Raw genomic sequence first — 18,312 nt, forward strand, 5'->3', positions numbered from 1 at the left:
CTCAATGCTGCTTCTTTATTTTTGTTATGAAGATATCAATGCGGAGAAATTTGGAGATTGGGAAGATAGACATTTCTGCACAGTATAGTGAAAATACAAGAGGCTCTGGATCAGACAAAACAAATGGTTAATTCCATCTCTATAATTTTCAAAGATGATGCGTGGGGGTTTTACTTGATCTCTCAGAATGTCAGTTTCCTCCTCTGTAATGCACGAGTAAGGCTAAAAATGTATGATGAAGTTAAAAGTTGTGTGTTTTGGTTTTTTTTTTTTAAGAAAAAGCCCTTTGTCCACTTTAGACATCATATTTTCTCAGTTTCATCTGGTTTTACTTCTTCCTCTCTCCTCCACTTATTTTTTTTTTTTTTTTTGGCTTACAAAAATTTATTATTGTCATGTTTTCACCATCAAAACTTAGGATCTTGGTCTTTCCTTCTTGCCTTTGTATAAGGCCAAAAGAGAGACATTGGCTACTTTGACAACCTTAAAGCGAACTCCAGGAATGTCACCGACAGCATGACCTTTGCGACCAAATCCAGCAACCAGAACCTCATCATTTTCCTCAATAAAATTCAAACAACCATCATTGGGTACAAAGGCTGTGATTTTTTTGCCATTCTTGATCAGTTGGACCCTGACACACTTCCTGATGGCAGAATTTGGCTGCTTGGCTTCAACTCCTACTTTTTCCAGCACAATTCCTTTTGCATGGGAAGCGCCTCCAAAAGGGTTGGCCTTCAGGGCTGTGCCCAAATGGGCTTTCTTGTACTGTTTATCATGCCACTTCTGATCTCGTCGGTGGCTGCGGAGCTTCCTGGCAGTACGGAGACCGCGACACTTACCCATCCCGCCGGCGCCACGGGCCTAAGCAAAAAAGAGCTCCTCCACTTATTTTTTGATTGGGACCACAAGCACTGCATATATGTGTTTACGTGATGCTGTTTAGTACATATAGACACACACACAATTTGGGGGACTTGATTTCTCCTTTCAGATTAAGGTGAAACATTTCGCCCTCGATTTATAGGCAGAGCAGGTTACAAAACCGTAGACCAATGCGTGACCAACTGCCCCGCCTAGCAAACATTAACTAAATGGTGGTTTTAACAGTTCCTCTTACCCCTGTAGGTGCCCTTAGGCCTTTGCTATAGTGAGACCAGTTGCAAACTCACCTGTCTTGTACTGTCTCACTTTGGCCAGTGGGATGATCAGCACAGCACTGCTTATAACTATTCTGCCCTTGCTATGTCTGGGTAATGAGATTGATTGTAAGCTGGACCTTCCTCAATGTAGAAAAATAGAAAACATGGAAGATACGGCAAGCCAACTAGCCATAAGGAGAACAGATAGGCCTTTCACACAAACCAAAACCCATGTGTCCTTAGCCTCAACGGCTATAAGTTTTTACACCTTTGTTATCCTTTCTCTCCTCCCAGGGTTAGCACCATACATGACACCCTGAAGGCTGGTGAATAACTGATCATCCTATCAGATTTGTCATTTAACATTAGCTTGGCAGCTGCCCTGTCTGGGTTATGTGTGCATTCTTCCAGAACTGAGTCTCAATAATGATGATATGTTGTCTGCCCATCTAGCAGACAGTCAGTTCCCACATCCTGCCCCCACCCCCACCCCCGGGGATCCTGCCCTAATCTCTAACTGCCCACAGTCACCTAATATAGACTGAAAATGGGACAAGGAGAAACACAGAATTTAAAAACAAGTGCTCAGTCAGAGGGAGATCAATGTAGACCTTGTTTACCACTTGGCTAAAGGGCTCATTGTTTACCACACTGGCTAAATAAGGTTGCCTTTCATGGTGTGGATTTTTGTTAGGTGGTATATTGGCAGTGAAATTCACCTTATTTAGTCTCTTTCTTTATTTCTTGTAGTAAGTGGCGAAGGAGTTGGAAACACACTGTGGCAGCCCCAGTAATGGAAATAGTTTGGTTACAGAGACACTGACAAGTTCAGCCATAAACTTCTTCCTCACTAGCCTCCCAAGGCACCGAGTTCTACCATTAGAATCCCATTATTTTGCCTACAAGAAAAGATCTCATCTTTTATTATTAGAACCATTTAATTTAAAATACTTAGGGCCTTGAGGGAAACCTAAAGTACTACTCTGCTTATATTAGGGTTAGGAAGAAGCATCAGGGACAAGAATAATTAATAGGACAATTAATAGGGCAAGACAAGTGTAGGTACTGAGATCCTGGGGGTAGGAAAGATCTTTTTCTGATATAGAGTGTGTGTGTGTGGAGGGGCGGGGGGGAAGCCATCTTGGATCTTGGGGATGGGAGGGGGGCTGCTGAGGACAAAGGAAGATTGCAATACGACAAATGTAAGGGAAGTTTAATCTAGAGCCAGATCTCTGCAGATGAAATAGAAATATATTAACTGTGACTCGATTTAAAATTTAAATGCATTGGATTTCAGAATGGACCATCTGAAAATGCTTTATAAAAACTAGTAGAGTTCTTTTCCAAAATTTAGCCTAGTCATGAAGCACATGGATAGCATACACTGCCTGAAAGCTACAATACCAATGATTTGTTCTTTCTTCTTTTCAGAACAAACAATAACTCAGAAAGCAGAAAGCGATCAAAGATATATATGAATGAGCTTAAATGTAAGGCAAACAATTTTAAGTATAACTGAAAAACAAAAACAAGTAAGGTGTTACATTCTTTAAAACTTTTGCAATTATTTAAAATATCTCCTTTCATTTTAGGGGCTCCTGGGTGGCGAAGTTGGTTAAGCATCTGACTCTTGGTTTTGGCTCAGGTCGTGATCTCATGGTCATGAGATCAAGCTCTGCATTGAGCCTTGCATCAGGCTCCACCCTCAGTGTGGAGTCTGCATGGGTTTCTCTCTCTCTCTCCCCATAAATAAAGAAATAATTAATTTTTAAAAATCTCCTTTCAAAAAAAAAATAATAAAAAATAAAAAATCTCCTTTCATTTTAGAAATCAAAGGTAACATAACAATTATTATCTGCTTAGGATACCAGTTCAACCTGTAGAGCTATATAACACAAAATTGGAAACAGATGAAGGTGACTATGTAAGAAAACTGGGGTTTTCCGAACATATTTTTATTTTTTACTGAATAATGCAGTAGATTGTTCTAATACTTTCATATTGCAGGAATAATAATAGTAAATGAAAAAATTAATATTCATTAAGCTTTTATTAAGTATCAGAAATTTCTAAAATTATTACATGTAAAATGTCCATGACATGATGTGGTAGAAACCGTAATCTCCATTTTATAGGTAAGAAAACTAAGAGTTCAGGAGACCTAACTAATAGTTTACTACAGTAAATGCTAGAGCCAGGAATTTAAGGGCAATTAGAGAATCTTAGGAGGGAGTTTAAATTCATTTGGCTTTGGCAAAATGGTTTCCCATCGGTACCTAATTAATATCTTCAAAGCAAACAATTGCTTAGAAGCAATTGTAATAGGTCAGCTTAAACCTACTACTACCTTGAACTGTGATCAGGCAATCCTATGATCAGGCACCAAAAGTATAACCTATTTCAATCTCATTCAAAACAATTTCTCTCATAAGTGGCCACCACCTTCCCATATTCAAATTACTCTTCATTTATTACAATCCTATTTTCCCCCCAAGTGTTTAACATAACAGGAAGAGAATTCCAAATTCATGCCAAACCTTTAATGCATTCCACAATTAATCTCCAACCCACTCATTTATTAATTCGTTCAATGAATATTGAGTGCCCACCACATACTAGTCACAATTCTTGATGCCCAAGCCTTTATGGACTTCCTTGTATTTTGGTAGGAAAAAGAGACACCAGATAGATAAAATAATGTCGATATGTTCTTGTGTCAAAATCTGGGAGTTGTCACACAGTAACCACTTAACTCCTTTGTCAGTAAGTTATCTTCTGAATTTTAGCTGGGCACACAGCCACACAGAATAAAATCTATATTTCCCAGCCTCTCTTGAGCTCTGTATGGCTACTCGACTAAGTTCTGGACAAAGGGATGTAAGCCAAAGAGATCTGAGCAATATCAGGACATGTTCTGAGGAAGAGACAGTGTGCCTTTCTCATTACTTTTTCCTTTTTCTGCTAACTAAAATATGAACATGCTGGCTAGAGCTGGAGCAGCCACTGAGGCCCAAGGGGACTGCATTTTAGGGAATAATGGAGCAAAAAATTAGAATGCAATTGAGCCCCTGATGATTATGTCAATCACACCAATCCTAGATTATTTACCTCTGGACTAAGTTTATATGTGGGAAAAACAAACTTCTGTCTTTTTAAAATTTCTGTTTTGGGGGTTTTTCATCCACTTCCATTTGACTTTAATATTAATGAAAAATATAAAGAAAAATGAAGCAAAATTAGGAACCAGAGCATGGCACCATGTGATATTTTAGACATGGTGACTGGGGAAGTGCTTTATAAGGAACCAGTAATTGAATGGAGTCCTGATTGCTTGGGAGAGTGAGCCACATGGGTAGAGGAAGAGCATGTTCCATCAAGCAGAAAATAGTAAAAGCAAAGCCCAGAAATGAGAACATACTTCTTCTGTGCTCAAAGACCAGCAAGGAGGCCAATAAAGCCCACCTTCCAAACCTGTTATCCTCTCCTTCTCCCAAACAGGAATCTTTCACTTCAGACCTTGCAAAGATTAGTCAGCTTTGTAGGCTCTCTTCTTTATAGGTCTCTTCAAAAAGTATGACCCAGTTATGAGTCTCCACTTTTACTCAAATAGCTTCATGGTTCAACCTTTACACCATTGCCAAGTGTTCCCCCACTTTGCCATTCAAATATTACCCATTTCTCTGTACCTAGCATAAGTTCTCACTCCTGCTTAAGGAATGGCTCTACTGGTTCATCCAACATTGCTTTCTTCATTCTTGAAACTCCATAGATATTATTACCCATACTTTCATTGTAATGGTTAATGATCTATCATCTGTTCTAATTCACATACGTGTCTCTTGCCACCTCAAGAAGATGCAGCATAAGATCTACATCTTAACAAGTTTTAAAAATCCCTTTTGGCTACTATCTCCTCATAGAGAAGGTGCTCCATAAAAACTTTCTGTATGTTCCTTCAACCACCTCACAAACTAGAAACACAATGGAAATAACCTAATCTTGCTCTGTTCCTCCCTTTCGCCAGGAAGATATGAGTAGCTGAAGTATTTGGTGCTATATATAGTCAGTTGATGTCAGCTGGATGCCAGTCTCTTCAGAAAGGCTTAGTCCCCAGTTTGAGTCAGAGCTAGGGACCATGCCGTCCCAGGCTCAGGGATAAAAACCATCGGGCCCAAGTGCCATCCATATTCCATCTCCACTCTTTCCTCCACAAACTGGGACTCATCCCCGCTGCAAAGCACAGCCTAAGAGCAAGGTGAGTATATTGTTTCTTAAAATGTTTTATTAGTCAGTTGTCCAAGGAGGTTCAGAGTGGTGACTCATAAATGGGCATTCTTTGCTTTAAAGGGCAGCTGTTGATGCTAATATTAAAATGCCACCACCAAAGAGTTCTGGTTTAATCTAGTGTCCTTTCTTCGTTCTTAGAGTTTGCTGGAACTGATGTACCGTGATGCTGGTACAAATGAAGGCCAGTAAGGAAACGATGACAGATTAAAATAAACTGTGGAAAAGAAAGAGGGAGGGGAGAGGAGGCAACTCTCTCATTGTTTCTCATTGCCTGGGGACCATTGTACAAGGGTATAGATAAGACTGGGACTGAAACTCTTGAGTATTATCTTCTGTTCACTGTGACATTGCCTGTCAATGAATAACATGCTCTGTCACAAGATAGATAAGGCATATTAAAGTCACTCAGTAGAAACAATAATAGATTCCTAATAAAGAACGAAGATGCTCTCTTTCAAAAGGATGATTATAAAATACTCCAGAGGAGTTCTTCACATTGCCTCAATAACGTTCCTTTATTTTCCACAGGGAACGGAAGACCATGCTTTCACATAATACCATGGTGAAGGAGAGAAAACAGCAAGCATCAGCCATCATGAAGGAAATCCATGGAAATGGTATCAGTGAAAATCCTTTTTTAGCATTACTCTAGCTCAGCATTAACAAAGATCCTTCCTGATGATATTTAATATTCTATAGTTTACTTCCTTTAAATTCTTGCTATTCTGTCATAACAAACCTGGAGCTCTAGGGGATGTAGAAAAGCCTATGGTAACTAATCCTTTTGTAGTCATCCTTTCTCATCTGAAAGCTATTTTCAGATGAACAACTGCTCTAAAGGAATGAAGCAATCTGACAGCTGATGTACATTCTGCTTGGCTTGCCTTTCACATTTCACATTATAAGTTAATATCACTCTCAATTCCTTTTTTTGGACAGGTCTCATACTTGTCTTCATGGTCCAACCCACATGGCATATCTTGCTTTCTTTTACCTTATATATTACATAAAACATTAAAAATATATTTTATCATCTTTTTTGTACAAAAACTCTTAAGTTGGAATTCAGATTGTGAATTTCTATAACCCCTAAACCAGTCTTCATATTTAGTAATTGGTTTACTAAGATATTTTCAATAGAAATCTACTTTTATTTATGATGTCTAGGGAAATATAAAGTTTATGTAGTCTCAAAGCATATGACTCAAAAAATTTAATATAAATTAGATGCAAGATGATATTCCATTCTCCTTTTCCTTAAGTTCTAGCAAATACCTCTAGAAAGCAATGCTTTATAAATTGCATTTTGATTGTTATAAAGGAAACTTTATGAGCGAAGGATAGCATCAATTTTAAAAGTGAATGGGTAGAATATCCAGATGCTTTTAAGGGCTGATTTGAGCCATTCCAGATATATCTGTGGAGTTTTCAGAATGCCTCCTTATTTCCCCTCCATTGACAAGGAATGTAACCTTTCACCTGAACACTATTGAGACCTAGAGGCATGAGATCTGGTGGGGGCAGCCGGGAACAGGGGTAAGTATAGTGTTTTCATATTTCACCTTCCATAAAGCACACTGCATAGAACCAATCAAAGACTGTTTTAGATACTCTCCATACAATGTAGACATATCTGAAGAGTCCTGTTGTTAAGTTTTGTTTTCTATTTTCTGCAATATAAAATTAGCATACTGGATTCAACTTAGTTTCCATGTTTTACTATGATGTCAGACTAGCTTGGAATAAAGTGAAAATAATTCTGAATCAGATTCCAGAACTAAACTTGTACCTGTCCAAAGTTCAGAAATTCACACTTCTTTTAAATTTTTATGCTTCTTTATAGTTCCTGGTTCAGGTAGTTTACTTGAAATTGTTTTTATAGTTTTCCTGATCAACAAGGAAAAACTGGATGAACACTTGAGTTTGAGAATAAATTATTTACCTTAAAACTGGACTTGAGATAAGTTATTTTTTAATTGCATTCTAATCATTAATCAATTGATCCATTTAATGTATTCCCAGTTTAAATCATGTGTTGGATTCTACTCTATGTTAGTCCTGACATAGACCTACAAGGGTAAGAATATCTTTTTCTTTTTCTTATAACGTAAATTTTGTGTTTATGAAAATAAAGAAAAAATACAATTCTATCTCAAGGGGAAAAAACCCTCCAAACTATTATCTTACCACCAGTAGGTCCTGGCCATGTAAAGTCTGCCGAAGCCTCCCTCCCAAGTCATGGGTAGATTTCCAACCCCCTTAAGTGGAGTCACATGCTCTGCCTGTGTTTGGAGGTCAAGTATCCAGATAATGCAGAATGATCGCAGACTTTCTTAACTCATCTCAGATAAAATAGCTGTAGTACTTTATGAAACAGCTTAAATAATTTCCCTCTCTTATTTCCTCTGACATCTTATATGGAACTTTACTATTTGTGTATGATATGGTGTCCAGAGATCCAGAGCTAGGGAACTGTCGTGGATGCCGAGATGAGACAGACTACAAAGAAACCTTTCGGGAATAATCCTCCAAACTTTCAAATACTTCACAGCAGTAAAAATCTGGATGATTTAAGATAGAGCATGCAACTGTTTCAATCTTAATTACAACACAGTAAATCAAACTTGGGTTGGATCTTCCCTTATAAAACTGAACAGATAAGGATGTTTTCAAAGCCTTCCTTCTCTCCTTGTGCATCAGGACTTTTTTTCTTTTGTACATTGTAACTCCTTTATTTTTTATATCACTTTTCAAAAACATTTAGCCTGGAGAAGGATGAAACGTGACAATGAACTGACTAAATGGGTTGTCTTTTAACATGAACTGCAAGTTCACTCCAGTTCTTGTCGTTTGGGAGAGAGACACTATAGCTGGTGAAACTTTGAGATCAATCGGTAGGAAAATGTAAGAATCAAAAAAGGAGAGTTGTACATCAGAGCACTCATTCCATCTGAAGGAGAAATAACCGTCAAGAATTAATGAAAAATCCTACCCATCTAGACTAACATACATAGAACTGGATAGAATGGGTAAAAATGTAGATAACTACCAGCCTCTACTAACTACACCCCAAATTGTTACTCATTACAGATCCATTATGTTTGTTGTGTCAGATTATGTCCCAGCAGCAAATATACCACACTCCCAACAAATAATTAATAGAAAGTATCCCCTGACACTAAGGCTCTATTCTGTCACATCGTTACATCATTACCATCGTCATGATGATCATCATCAGTATTAGAAGGAATAGAGCTGATGGTAGCAACTGTCTTGCACTACTGCTGTGAAACAAAACTTCTGTCCTTTATACAGAAGTAAGAGAACCGTGTTGCTACCATCTAACAAGTGCTATTCTAAGACAGGCAAAAATACAAAAATATTTTGCCATTATCCGTGCATGAATTAGTTGTGGGGGCAAGAATAGTTGGCTTATCAAAGTTTCATGCCCACTAGCCCTGTGCCATTTACCTTTAGTTCATACATATTCTCTGGTATTAATCCTGTTCCTCTTCTCACTAAATCTTTCAGACTTGAATACTGGAGGAGGAAGGAGAGAGATAGGGAAGCATAAAATGATAGCGAGTGATAAGTTGACAGAAAGAGGAGGGGGAGTAAGAAGAGAAGCAGGTGATGCTCTCTGGAGACACTGGCATCTGTCCCGACGTGATGGGGAGAAGGAATTGGAGTGACAATAACCATAAGAAGAACTGGGCATATGCTGACCCCCAGTCTTACACACAGATGTAACTGACAGGTTAGAAGAACTTCAGAAACAGGAAAGACCACAGTGCCTCGGAAGGCTGCTTCAGTCACCCTACAGTTTTTTCACTGGGGCTCTATGAGGGCTTTTTTGGGATGTTTTTTGTTTATGTTTTTAATTTTTCCCTGCATGACTGGTGAACAGCTTTTCCCAGCAGAAGAGGACTGAGCAGCCTGTTTTTGTGACTTCAGGAAAAGAGTTTAGCTTTGTGGTCTGAAAACAGGAAGCCTGGGTTCTAAATGGAGTGCTGTTGTTGATATGGTACCAGGAGCCCTGGGTTCCAGACCAGACCTCAGATGCCTCATCTGAACACGAGGAGGTTGGATTTGCTGATCCATTTAATTCTAAAATCCCATGATTCTAATTTACTGAGCTCTGTGCTGCAGTCAAACATCAACATATCTGAGTTTCTCCAATAACAAAGACAATGCTAATACTGACATAAATTGCAAGGGCACTTTGAAAAGTATAGAGTGTAAAATCTAGAAATTCAGATGGAAGATTATGTGAAGACCCCTTTTGCTTTTCCTGCGTCAGCATACCTTAAACTATAATGTTTTAATCAAGCCATCAATGTTAAAATTAGGATACCGAGAAGGCCTTAAATACCACAGATCAAATATGAAAAGTTTGGGGAGAAAAAGAACTTAACCTAATGCTTCAGTGTACAAGTTTATTAGTCTTCCTTGGTTTAAATTTTCACATCAGCACTCCATAACCCCAAGAAAAAAGTGTGCTTTTTTGGAAAACTGGTGTGCAGTAACATCTTGTGAATTCATAAGATTTTTTGAGCATGCCATAGGTTTCTAAACTTCTATAAAGGTCCTTCAGGAAAGTAGCAGCAGAGAGCTAGAATAAATTCTAGTTACTGTCCAAGTAGAAATCACGGTATTAAGTCCAACCATACAATTCTATCATCCTATTTTCTTTGTTGTCTTTTTCACTCTAATATGCTGTACATGTGCATTTCATAAACAGTACTAGATGACTGTGTAATTCCAAATTGTGTAATTCAATATATTGGTAATCTCATTTCTTAAATGTTTAAAAAGTTACAGTTATTAAATGATAATATTTTATAGTAAGTTTTTGAAAACTTTATAAAATAGCTGTAGAACTCAAATCAAAGCAAAGAGATATAAAATAGGAAATTAAAGAATCTCAGATGGATTTCAAAATCAACTTTTTAATGCAAAGAAAATTATTAATGACCTTATTATCAACTGTAGTCTTTTCAGGCATTATTCAAAATCACAGTCTGGACTATTATCTTTCATGTAATATGTATATGTGTATGTTACATTTTGAAATAAAGCATATTTTATTGACAATTATTCAATCCACTCAGGCCAACTATCTGTATACAAGCAGAAGAGACCTGTGCAAGTACAAAGAAAATCACTGGCCTCAGGCTTCTAAGTAAATCAATAGGACCACCCTAGAGCAAGTCAGTTTCGTTAACTCCCCTCCACTGGTTTTGCCCATTCTACCAGAATTGCAACTGCCAGGGAATTATGGGAAAAGAGTTTTTTTTTTTATTAAGATCTTTTGTCTTACTACAATTATGTGTAAATGAGTATCTATATAAACTATGAATTAGATTCACTGATCTAAGTAAATATGTAACTTTTGGTAGGATCAAAATTTCACATTATATATGTAGAACTACCTGTGCACACACAAATCATTCGATCAAGTTTCAGAACGTTAATGTATGAAATAAATATGAAAAAAAGAATGTTTCCTTTTGGAGGAACTTAAGTCCAGCGTTTGTTCATAAGACTATGCATTAATGTAAGGTTTGAAAAAGGAACTGATCACATTTTCAAAGATCACATGTTGTCTCAATAAAATGCCATTTTCCATTTGGTTTCTAATACTCATTGCAATGGGGCTCCACAGTATGAAAGGTAGAAGGAAAGTATGTACTCAAAAATAAAAATATTTGAACTTTTTAATGTAAGATTTTTTTAAATTTTTTATTGTTATGTTAATCACCATACATTACATCATTAGTTCTTGATGTAGTGTTCCATGATTCATTGTTTGTGCATAACACCCAGTGCTCCACGCAGAATGTGCCCTCTTTAATACCCGTCACCAGGCTAACCCATCCCCCCACACCCCTCCCCTCTAGAACCCTCAGTTTGTTTTTCAGAGTCCATCGTCTCTCATGGTTTGTCTCCCCCTCCGACTTACTCTCCTTCATTCTTCCCCTCCTGCTATCTTCTTCTTTTTTTTTTCTTAACATATGTTGCATTATTTGTTTCAGAAGTACAGGTCTGTGATTCAACAGTCTTGCACAATTCACAGCGCTCACCATAGCACATACCCTCCCCAATGTCTATCACCCAGCCACCCCATCCCTCCCACCCCCACCACTCCAGCACCCTCAGTTTGTTTCCTGAGATTAAGAATTCCTCATATCAGTGAGATCATATGATACATGTCTTTCTCTGATTGACTTTAATGTAAGATTTTAAACCTTAGTTTAACTACAGAAGTATTGCACATTTGAGGACACTACTGAGGAAGAATATTTCTAGTAGATTAAAAATTGTGGGTTTTCTGTGGAAATTAATTTGATTATGGCCAAGACCCTTAGATTATGTCTGTATCAATTTATAATTAGGTATTCAACTGTTCATAAATAATCACTGATTCTTGAAATAGTAGCCAAATACAATATATCAAGTCCTATAAAATCTTTAAAGAACAAAGGGAAAATTTTGGGTCACTATAAATAACATCAATAGGAAAGTATGCTTAGCAATATTATTTTCAATAGATGATCTAATGCCACAAAGACAACCTTCTAATCCATCAAGGCAAGGATATGTATCCTGAATAAGTTATATCATTTATCAGGCATCCAGATTAAAAACACTGTTAAGGGCGCTTGGGTGGCTCAGATGGTTAAGCGTCTGCCTTCGGCTCAGGTCATGGTCCCAGAGTCCTGGGATCGAGTCCCGCATCGGGCTCCCTGCTCCTTGGGAGCCTGCTTCTCCCTCTGCCTCTCTCTCGCTCTCTCTCTCTGTGTCTCTCATGAATAAATAAATAAAATCTTTAAAAAAAAATAAAAATAAAAACACTGTTAAGGCCCTGCAGAGGGGTTTGCACTCAAGGGCAGTGAACAGCTGGACTTGGATTCTATGTGCTCAGTTGACAGTGTTCTTCACTCTGTAAGTTTAAGTAATGAAAGTGTTCATACATTAGATTCCCCTTACAGATGGTTTGGAACTACTGCTCCAGTTATAAATTTAACTGTTGGAAGGGAAGGGAAGAAAACCCTAGAGAATTTAGATACGTCTTTTGCTGTTTGTTTATGCAAAATATGTTGACTTAACATATTCCCCTGTCTAGTACCTTGCTAGTAAATACTTAACAACTGGGTCTTTGGGGCGGGGCGGGGGGGAAATGCCTTGGTTTCCAGAGTTTGCCAATTTCTATGGTATAAATACACCCACCACGACCAATTTCAAGCTACCATCAGGAAGGCACTGAATGGAAATTTAGGAAAATATGTGCAGTAATATGTTATATAGTATTTCCACCATACACATACAAACAGATAGAAATAACATTAGAAGCATAGGTAATAGCAAAATGCAGTAAGAAGACTTAAAAAGTGATACGTTTTGAGTATTTATTGCTTTGTTTTTAAATACTTTTTCTAACTATTAAATTTATATAATTTAATTTTAATTAGGGCTGTGTTTACTGAAGTTAACTACTGGCTCACAGAGTTCTTGAAAATTTATCAGTCAACGCTTGTGAGCCAGTAGAAGCTTGCTCTAGTGCTGACTTATCATCCAGTATTTCTGGCCCCAGAGGTCCTTAATACTTTCAGATGGCCACTCAAAGCCAGTTAACTCACTGTCTATCACAGAGTAGGAGGGAGAAAATGCAGGCTTAGAGGAAGTGGAATGGAGTATGATGAATAAGAAAAGAGGTTGAGTGTCCATTATTTTATGCACCTCCTCCTTTTTCCTTTTTGTCTCTTATTTCTCCTCTCTTATGATACAAATTTACTAGTAATAACAGACTGTGCCAGCTGATTAGTAGGTAAGTTCTTCATGGCTCTTACTGAACATCTATTCCTTGTAGGAGCTTGAGTCCCTGCTCGGTGGGGAGTCTGCTTCTCCCTCTCCCTCTGCCCTTCCCCAGCTTGTGCTCTCTCTCTCTCGCTTGAGTGATGGTTCTGGTGCTTTGCTAAAAAGGAGTGAATGTATCTTACGAAACCAGATGAGTCCGTGACCAGCGGGATATCCATTTTTGTTATAGCCCTGCTCTCTGTTCTTTCCTCTTTGAGGCCCCTACTGCTGGGCTTTTAGGCTGGTCTTCCTCACTCTTCCTTATGACTCCCATCTTGATATAGTTTTTGGACCTACATCAGTGAAATGAAGATCTCGAGAGAATAACTATATCTGCATGCTTTTAGCTGAAAATAAGAGAAAGTGAGAAGCCAACTAGCTTAAACAATAAAGGGAATTTATGGCTCATATATCTGAAAAGTTCAGAGGTGATCTGGTAGGGCTTCATCTAGCCACTCAAGTATGCTGCCAAGGAATCTCTGGTTTTCTGTCTCTGTTTAGATTTCCTTGGGGTAAGCTTCATCCCAAGCCTGGCTCTATCATTCTACCAAGTACTTGCCAATAGTTTCCTGGGCAATATACTTCCGTGCTTACACGCAGCAGGATAAAGAAAGCATCTTTGGCACAACATGCACAGAGAAAAGTCCTGATATTCACTCTCATTGACCTGGATCAGGTCTCATACTTGTTTCTGAATCAATCACCAAGCTGATCAACTCTGGTCAAACACACCCCAGGGACCAGCGGGATGGAATCTACTTAAGTCATGTGGTTATTTCAGAAACGTTGGTGGAATCAGTTAATATCGGGGGGACTTTAAAAGAGGGAAATGAGATAAAAACATTTTCTCAAATTTCTGTCTGGAGTCACAGAATTAAACTTATGCTATAGCTTAGAATTTAGAAGATATAGAAATTAATATAATAATATGTTATTCCTTTTTCTAACACCTCTATTTTCATTTAACTGTTTGTAATGACTCAAAACAGTAACAGAAATGGGGAGGAAGAAAAGAGCTGCATTTCTGTTTCAGTTTCTTTATGGAAAATCTTCGTAGCCTTCATTGTAAGGAGAAAGATTCTATAACTATGAAGATTGTCATCTCCACATTTTTTAGTGGTTGCGTGCTTTGGGGCATTTTTCATTTCCTCAAAATGTCCCATTAGAAAGGTTTTTCAGGAAAAACCTAAATGTGTTTAAAAACATTATTTGTAATATATCACATTATATAGAATATGTATTTCTAGAAAAGTTCAATGGAAAAAAAGCTGTAGATTTTGATTTTTTGTGTTACTATTTCATTCTCTCTCTCTCTCTCTCTCATTGCTAACTGAATTGTTTTGAGAAACATTTAAAGGAGATTCCCCCTTTCCATAACTGCACTAAGTATAAGCAATACTGTTTCTTCTATCCTTTGTATCTAAAGGGAACTTGCTATTTTGATTATAGAATCAAAAAGTTGGGCACCTAGGTGGCCCAGTTGGTTAAGCATCTGCCTTCAGCTCAGGTCATGATCCCAGGACCCTGGGATGGAGCCCCACGTGGGGGTCCCTGCTCGGTGGGGAGTCTGCTTCTCCCTCTCCCTCTGCCCTTCCCCAGCTTGTGCTCTCTCTCTCTCTCTCTCCTTCTCTCTCTCTCTCAAATAAACAAAATCTTATTTAAAAAAAGGATCAAAAAGTTGAAAGAGCCCACCTTGTCACTCTCTTTAGAATGTGGAGGTATATATTCATAGGTATGTTGAAAAAGAACCTAGCTTCTCCTTCCATGTTCCAAGCACACAGTAACAAAGATTCCAAACACTTGCAAATAGATGAAGGCAAATATTCCCTGTAGAACTCAACAGGTTTGGCAAGCAAATCCCAGGCAACTGTTATAAAACACCCTCATTTATTTTGCTCTGTTCCTCCTATTCCTTTTTCGTAGGCAGTCCCTGCCATCCCTGGGGATTGTAAAGCATAGCTTTTTTTTTTTTTTTTTTTTTCATACTGGAGAGCAGACAAAGCTGCTCCTCTTGCATTAGAAGGGGCTATGAATTTTTTCAATTAAATTTTTTTAATAATACACTTTTTTTTAGAGCAGTTTTAGGTTTACAGAAAAACTAAGCAGAAAGTAGAATGTTCCCATATACCCCTTCTCCTCCCAAAACATAGTTTCCCCTATTATTGATGTGTGATGTACTGGTTATGGCTGATGAACGAATATTGATACACTATTAAACACTAAAGTCCAGGGGCACCTGAGTGGCTCAGCTGGTTAAGCATCCAACTCTTGGTTTCGGCTGGGATCATGAACTCGGGGTCCTGGGATCAAGCCCTGAGTTGGCTCTGCACTCAGTGTGGAGTCTGCTGGATGTTGTCTCCCTCTCCCTCGCTCTCTCTGTACCTCCCCTGCTCATGCACACACACACACACTCTCTCTCTTTCTCTAAATTAAGTAAATAAGATCTTAAAGAAAACAAAAACACTAAAGTCGATAGTTTACATTAGGGGTCACTCTTTGTGTTGTAGTGTTCTATGGGCTTTCACGAATGCATAATGTCATATATCTGCCATTATAGTATCACGGGGAATAGTCTCACTGCCCTAGAAATCCCTTGTACTCTTCCTGTTTATCCCTATTACCTCCCCTCAAGCCCTTGGCAACCACTGATTCTTTTACCGTCTTCCAGGGTTTTGCCTTTTCCAGAATGCCATGTAGTTGGAACCATACAGTGTGTGGCCTTTACAGACTAGCTTTTTTCACTTAGCAGTTTACACTTAAGGATTATTCATATCTTTTTATGGCTTTGTAGCTTTTTTTTTTGAGATAATTGTAGTTCATATGCAATTGTAAGAAATAATACAGAGCTATCCCATCATGTACCCTTTCCTAATTTCCCCCAAGGTAACGTCTTGCAAAGCTATAGTATACTATCACAACCACAATATTGTCATTAATAGTCAAGAAACTCCTGCCAATTACTACTCTGTTCTTTATTTCTCTCTATATATTTTTTCATTTCAAGAATGCTATATAAATGATACACACACACACACACACACACACACAGTGTATAACCTTTGGAGGTTGGCTTTTTTCCACTCAGTGTAATTCTCTGGAGATATGTCCAGGAGATGTATATTTCAATAGTTTATTCCTTTTTATTCCTGAGTACCATGGTATGGATGGACCACAATGTTTTTAACCATTTACCCATTGAAGTACGTCCGGATAATTTCTGTTTTGTTTTTAATTAAGAATAAAGCTGCTATGAAAATAAAATTTAAAAAAAGAATAAAGCTGCTATGAATATTTGTACATAGCTTTTTGCGTGAACATGAGCTTTCATTTTACTGGAATAAATGCCCAGTATTACTGTTAGTTCTACAGTAGGTTTTTAACAGAAACTACTAAGTTACTTTCTAGAGTGGCTGTACCATTCTACATTTCCAACAGCAATATATGAGTGATCCAGTTTCTCCACACCCTCCCCAGCATTAGAAGCTATCACTATTTTTCATTTTAGCCATTCTGATAGTGACATTGCCATTATGGTCTTAATTTGCATTTCCTTAATTTGAATTGACTGATGATGTTGAACATTTTTGTATGCTTATTTGCCATCTGTATTTCTTCTTTGGTGAAATGTCTCTTCATGTTTTTGTCCCATGTTCTAATTGGATTGTTTGCATTTTTACTGGTGAGTTTTGAAAGTTCTTTATATATTCTAGCTTGTTGTCAAATACGCTTTCCCACTCTGTAGCTTGTCTTCTCATCCTTGTAAAAGTCGTTCTCAGAGCAAAAGTTTTTAATTTTGATGAAGTCCTATTTACCAATTTTTCCTCTAATGAATTGTGGTGTCAAGTTCAATAGTGTTTTGCCCAGCCCTCGATCCCAACGGTATAATCATGTAATTTTTCTTCTCTAGCCTGTTAGTATTGTGGAATATATTGATTTTTTGAATATTGAACCAGTCAGTATCCCTGGGATAAACCCCACTTATTCATGGTATAGAATAATTTTTATATATTGTTGAATTCTAATTATTAATATTTTGTTAAGGATTTTTACTTCTATATGCATGGAGAATATTGGTCTGTAGCTTTCTTTTTGTGTGTTGTCTTTAGTTTTGGTATCAGGGTAATATTAGCTTAATAAATAAATTGGGAACTATTCTCTCATCTTCTATTTTCAGGTAGAGATTATGAATTGGGTGTTAATTTTTGAAATGTTTGGTAGAATTCTCCAGTGAAATTATCTACTCTAAAGATTTCTTTTTTGGGAGATTTTAAAATTATAAATTTGATTGTTTTGTATTTATAGGATTAATCAACTTCTCTACTTCATATTGGTGAGATAGGATACTTTGTGCTTTTCAAAAATTGGTGAATTTTTTTTAAGCTTTCAAATTTATGTGAATTTATGCATACAATTTTTCACAGTATTCTTTTATTATCCATTTGCTATCTACAGTGTGTGTAGTTCCTGTAGTTCCTTCTTTTGTTCTTAACATCGGTAATTTGTGTCTTTTATATTTTTGTCTGTGTCAGTCTAGTTAGAGATTTGTCAATTCTATTTATCTTTCAAAACTCAACCCCATGCTTAACTGGTTTTTTATTTCGGCGGTTATCTTTGTTATATCCTTCCTTCTGCTTGCTTTAGGTTGATTTTGCTCTTCTTTTTCTAGGGTTTTGTTTTTTGTTTTTGTTTTTTCTTTTGAGAAAGAGAGATAACACATGTGTACATGCGTGCAAACCAGCAGGTAAGTGATGAAGGGCAGAGGAAGAGGGAGAGAGAGAATCTTAAGCAGGCTCCATGCTCAAGGCAGAGTCCCCCTCGGGGTTTGATCTAGGGTCATGATCTGAGCCGAAACCAAGAGTCTGACACTTAACTGACTGAGCTACCCAGGTGCCCCCTTTATCTAGGTTTTTAAGGTAGAAGCTTAGATTATTCATTTAAGACTTCTTATTTTTTTTAATGTATACATTTAGTGCTATAAATGTCCCTCTCAGCACTGCATTAACTGTGTCCCATAAACTTTGACATG

General features: G+C 37.5%; 2 protein-coding genes across 4 annotated transcripts in view; one reads left to right on the forward strand and one right to left on the reverse strand.

The window, feature by feature from the left end:
• Positions 1-354: 354 nt before the first annotated feature.
• On the reverse strand, positions 355-874 carry LOC113925509 (40S ribosomal protein S23). Its single transcript, XM_035726014.1, has one exon. The coding sequence runs from the start codon at positions 844-846 to the stop codon at positions 415-417; it is 432 nt and encodes a 143-aa protein (XP_035581907.1). The 5' UTR covers positions 847-874; the 3' UTR covers positions 355-414.
• A 4,348-nt stretch (positions 875-5,222) lies between these two features.
• MYOZ2 (myozenin 2) overlaps positions 5,223-18,312 on the forward strand; it is a 41,411-nt gene continuing 28,321 nt past the window's right edge. Inside the window, exons 1-4 of one of the 3 annotated variants that reach the window (XM_027597671.2) lie at positions 5,223-5,397; positions 5,958-6,046; positions 6,893-6,965; positions 7,452-7,506. Coding sequence is in view for 1 of the 3 variants with exons in the window: in XM_027597669.2 (XP_027453470.1) it covers positions 5,971-6,046 (76 nt within the window). In the remaining 2 variants the exon portion in view is untranslated. The remainder of the gene's footprint in view (positions 5,398-5,957; positions 6,047-6,892; positions 6,966-7,451; positions 7,507-18,312) is intronic. The other 2 variants (XM_027597670.2, XM_027597669.2) reach the window with 2 other exon arrangements.

This window comes from Zalophus californianus, chromosome 2 (genome assembly GCF_009762305.2).
Source record: "Zalophus californianus isolate mZalCal1 chromosome 2, mZalCal1.pri.v2, whole genome shotgun sequence".
Lineage (NCBI taxonomy): Eukaryota > Metazoa > Chordata > Mammalia > Carnivora > Otariidae > Zalophus > Zalophus californianus.

Bases quoted from the DNA above. Each gene is read 5' to 3' on its own strand.
- LOC113925509 (XM_035726014.1), bottom strand. From the start codon at position 846: ATGGGTAAGTGTCGCGGTCTCCGTACTGCCAGGAAGCTCCGCAGCCAC.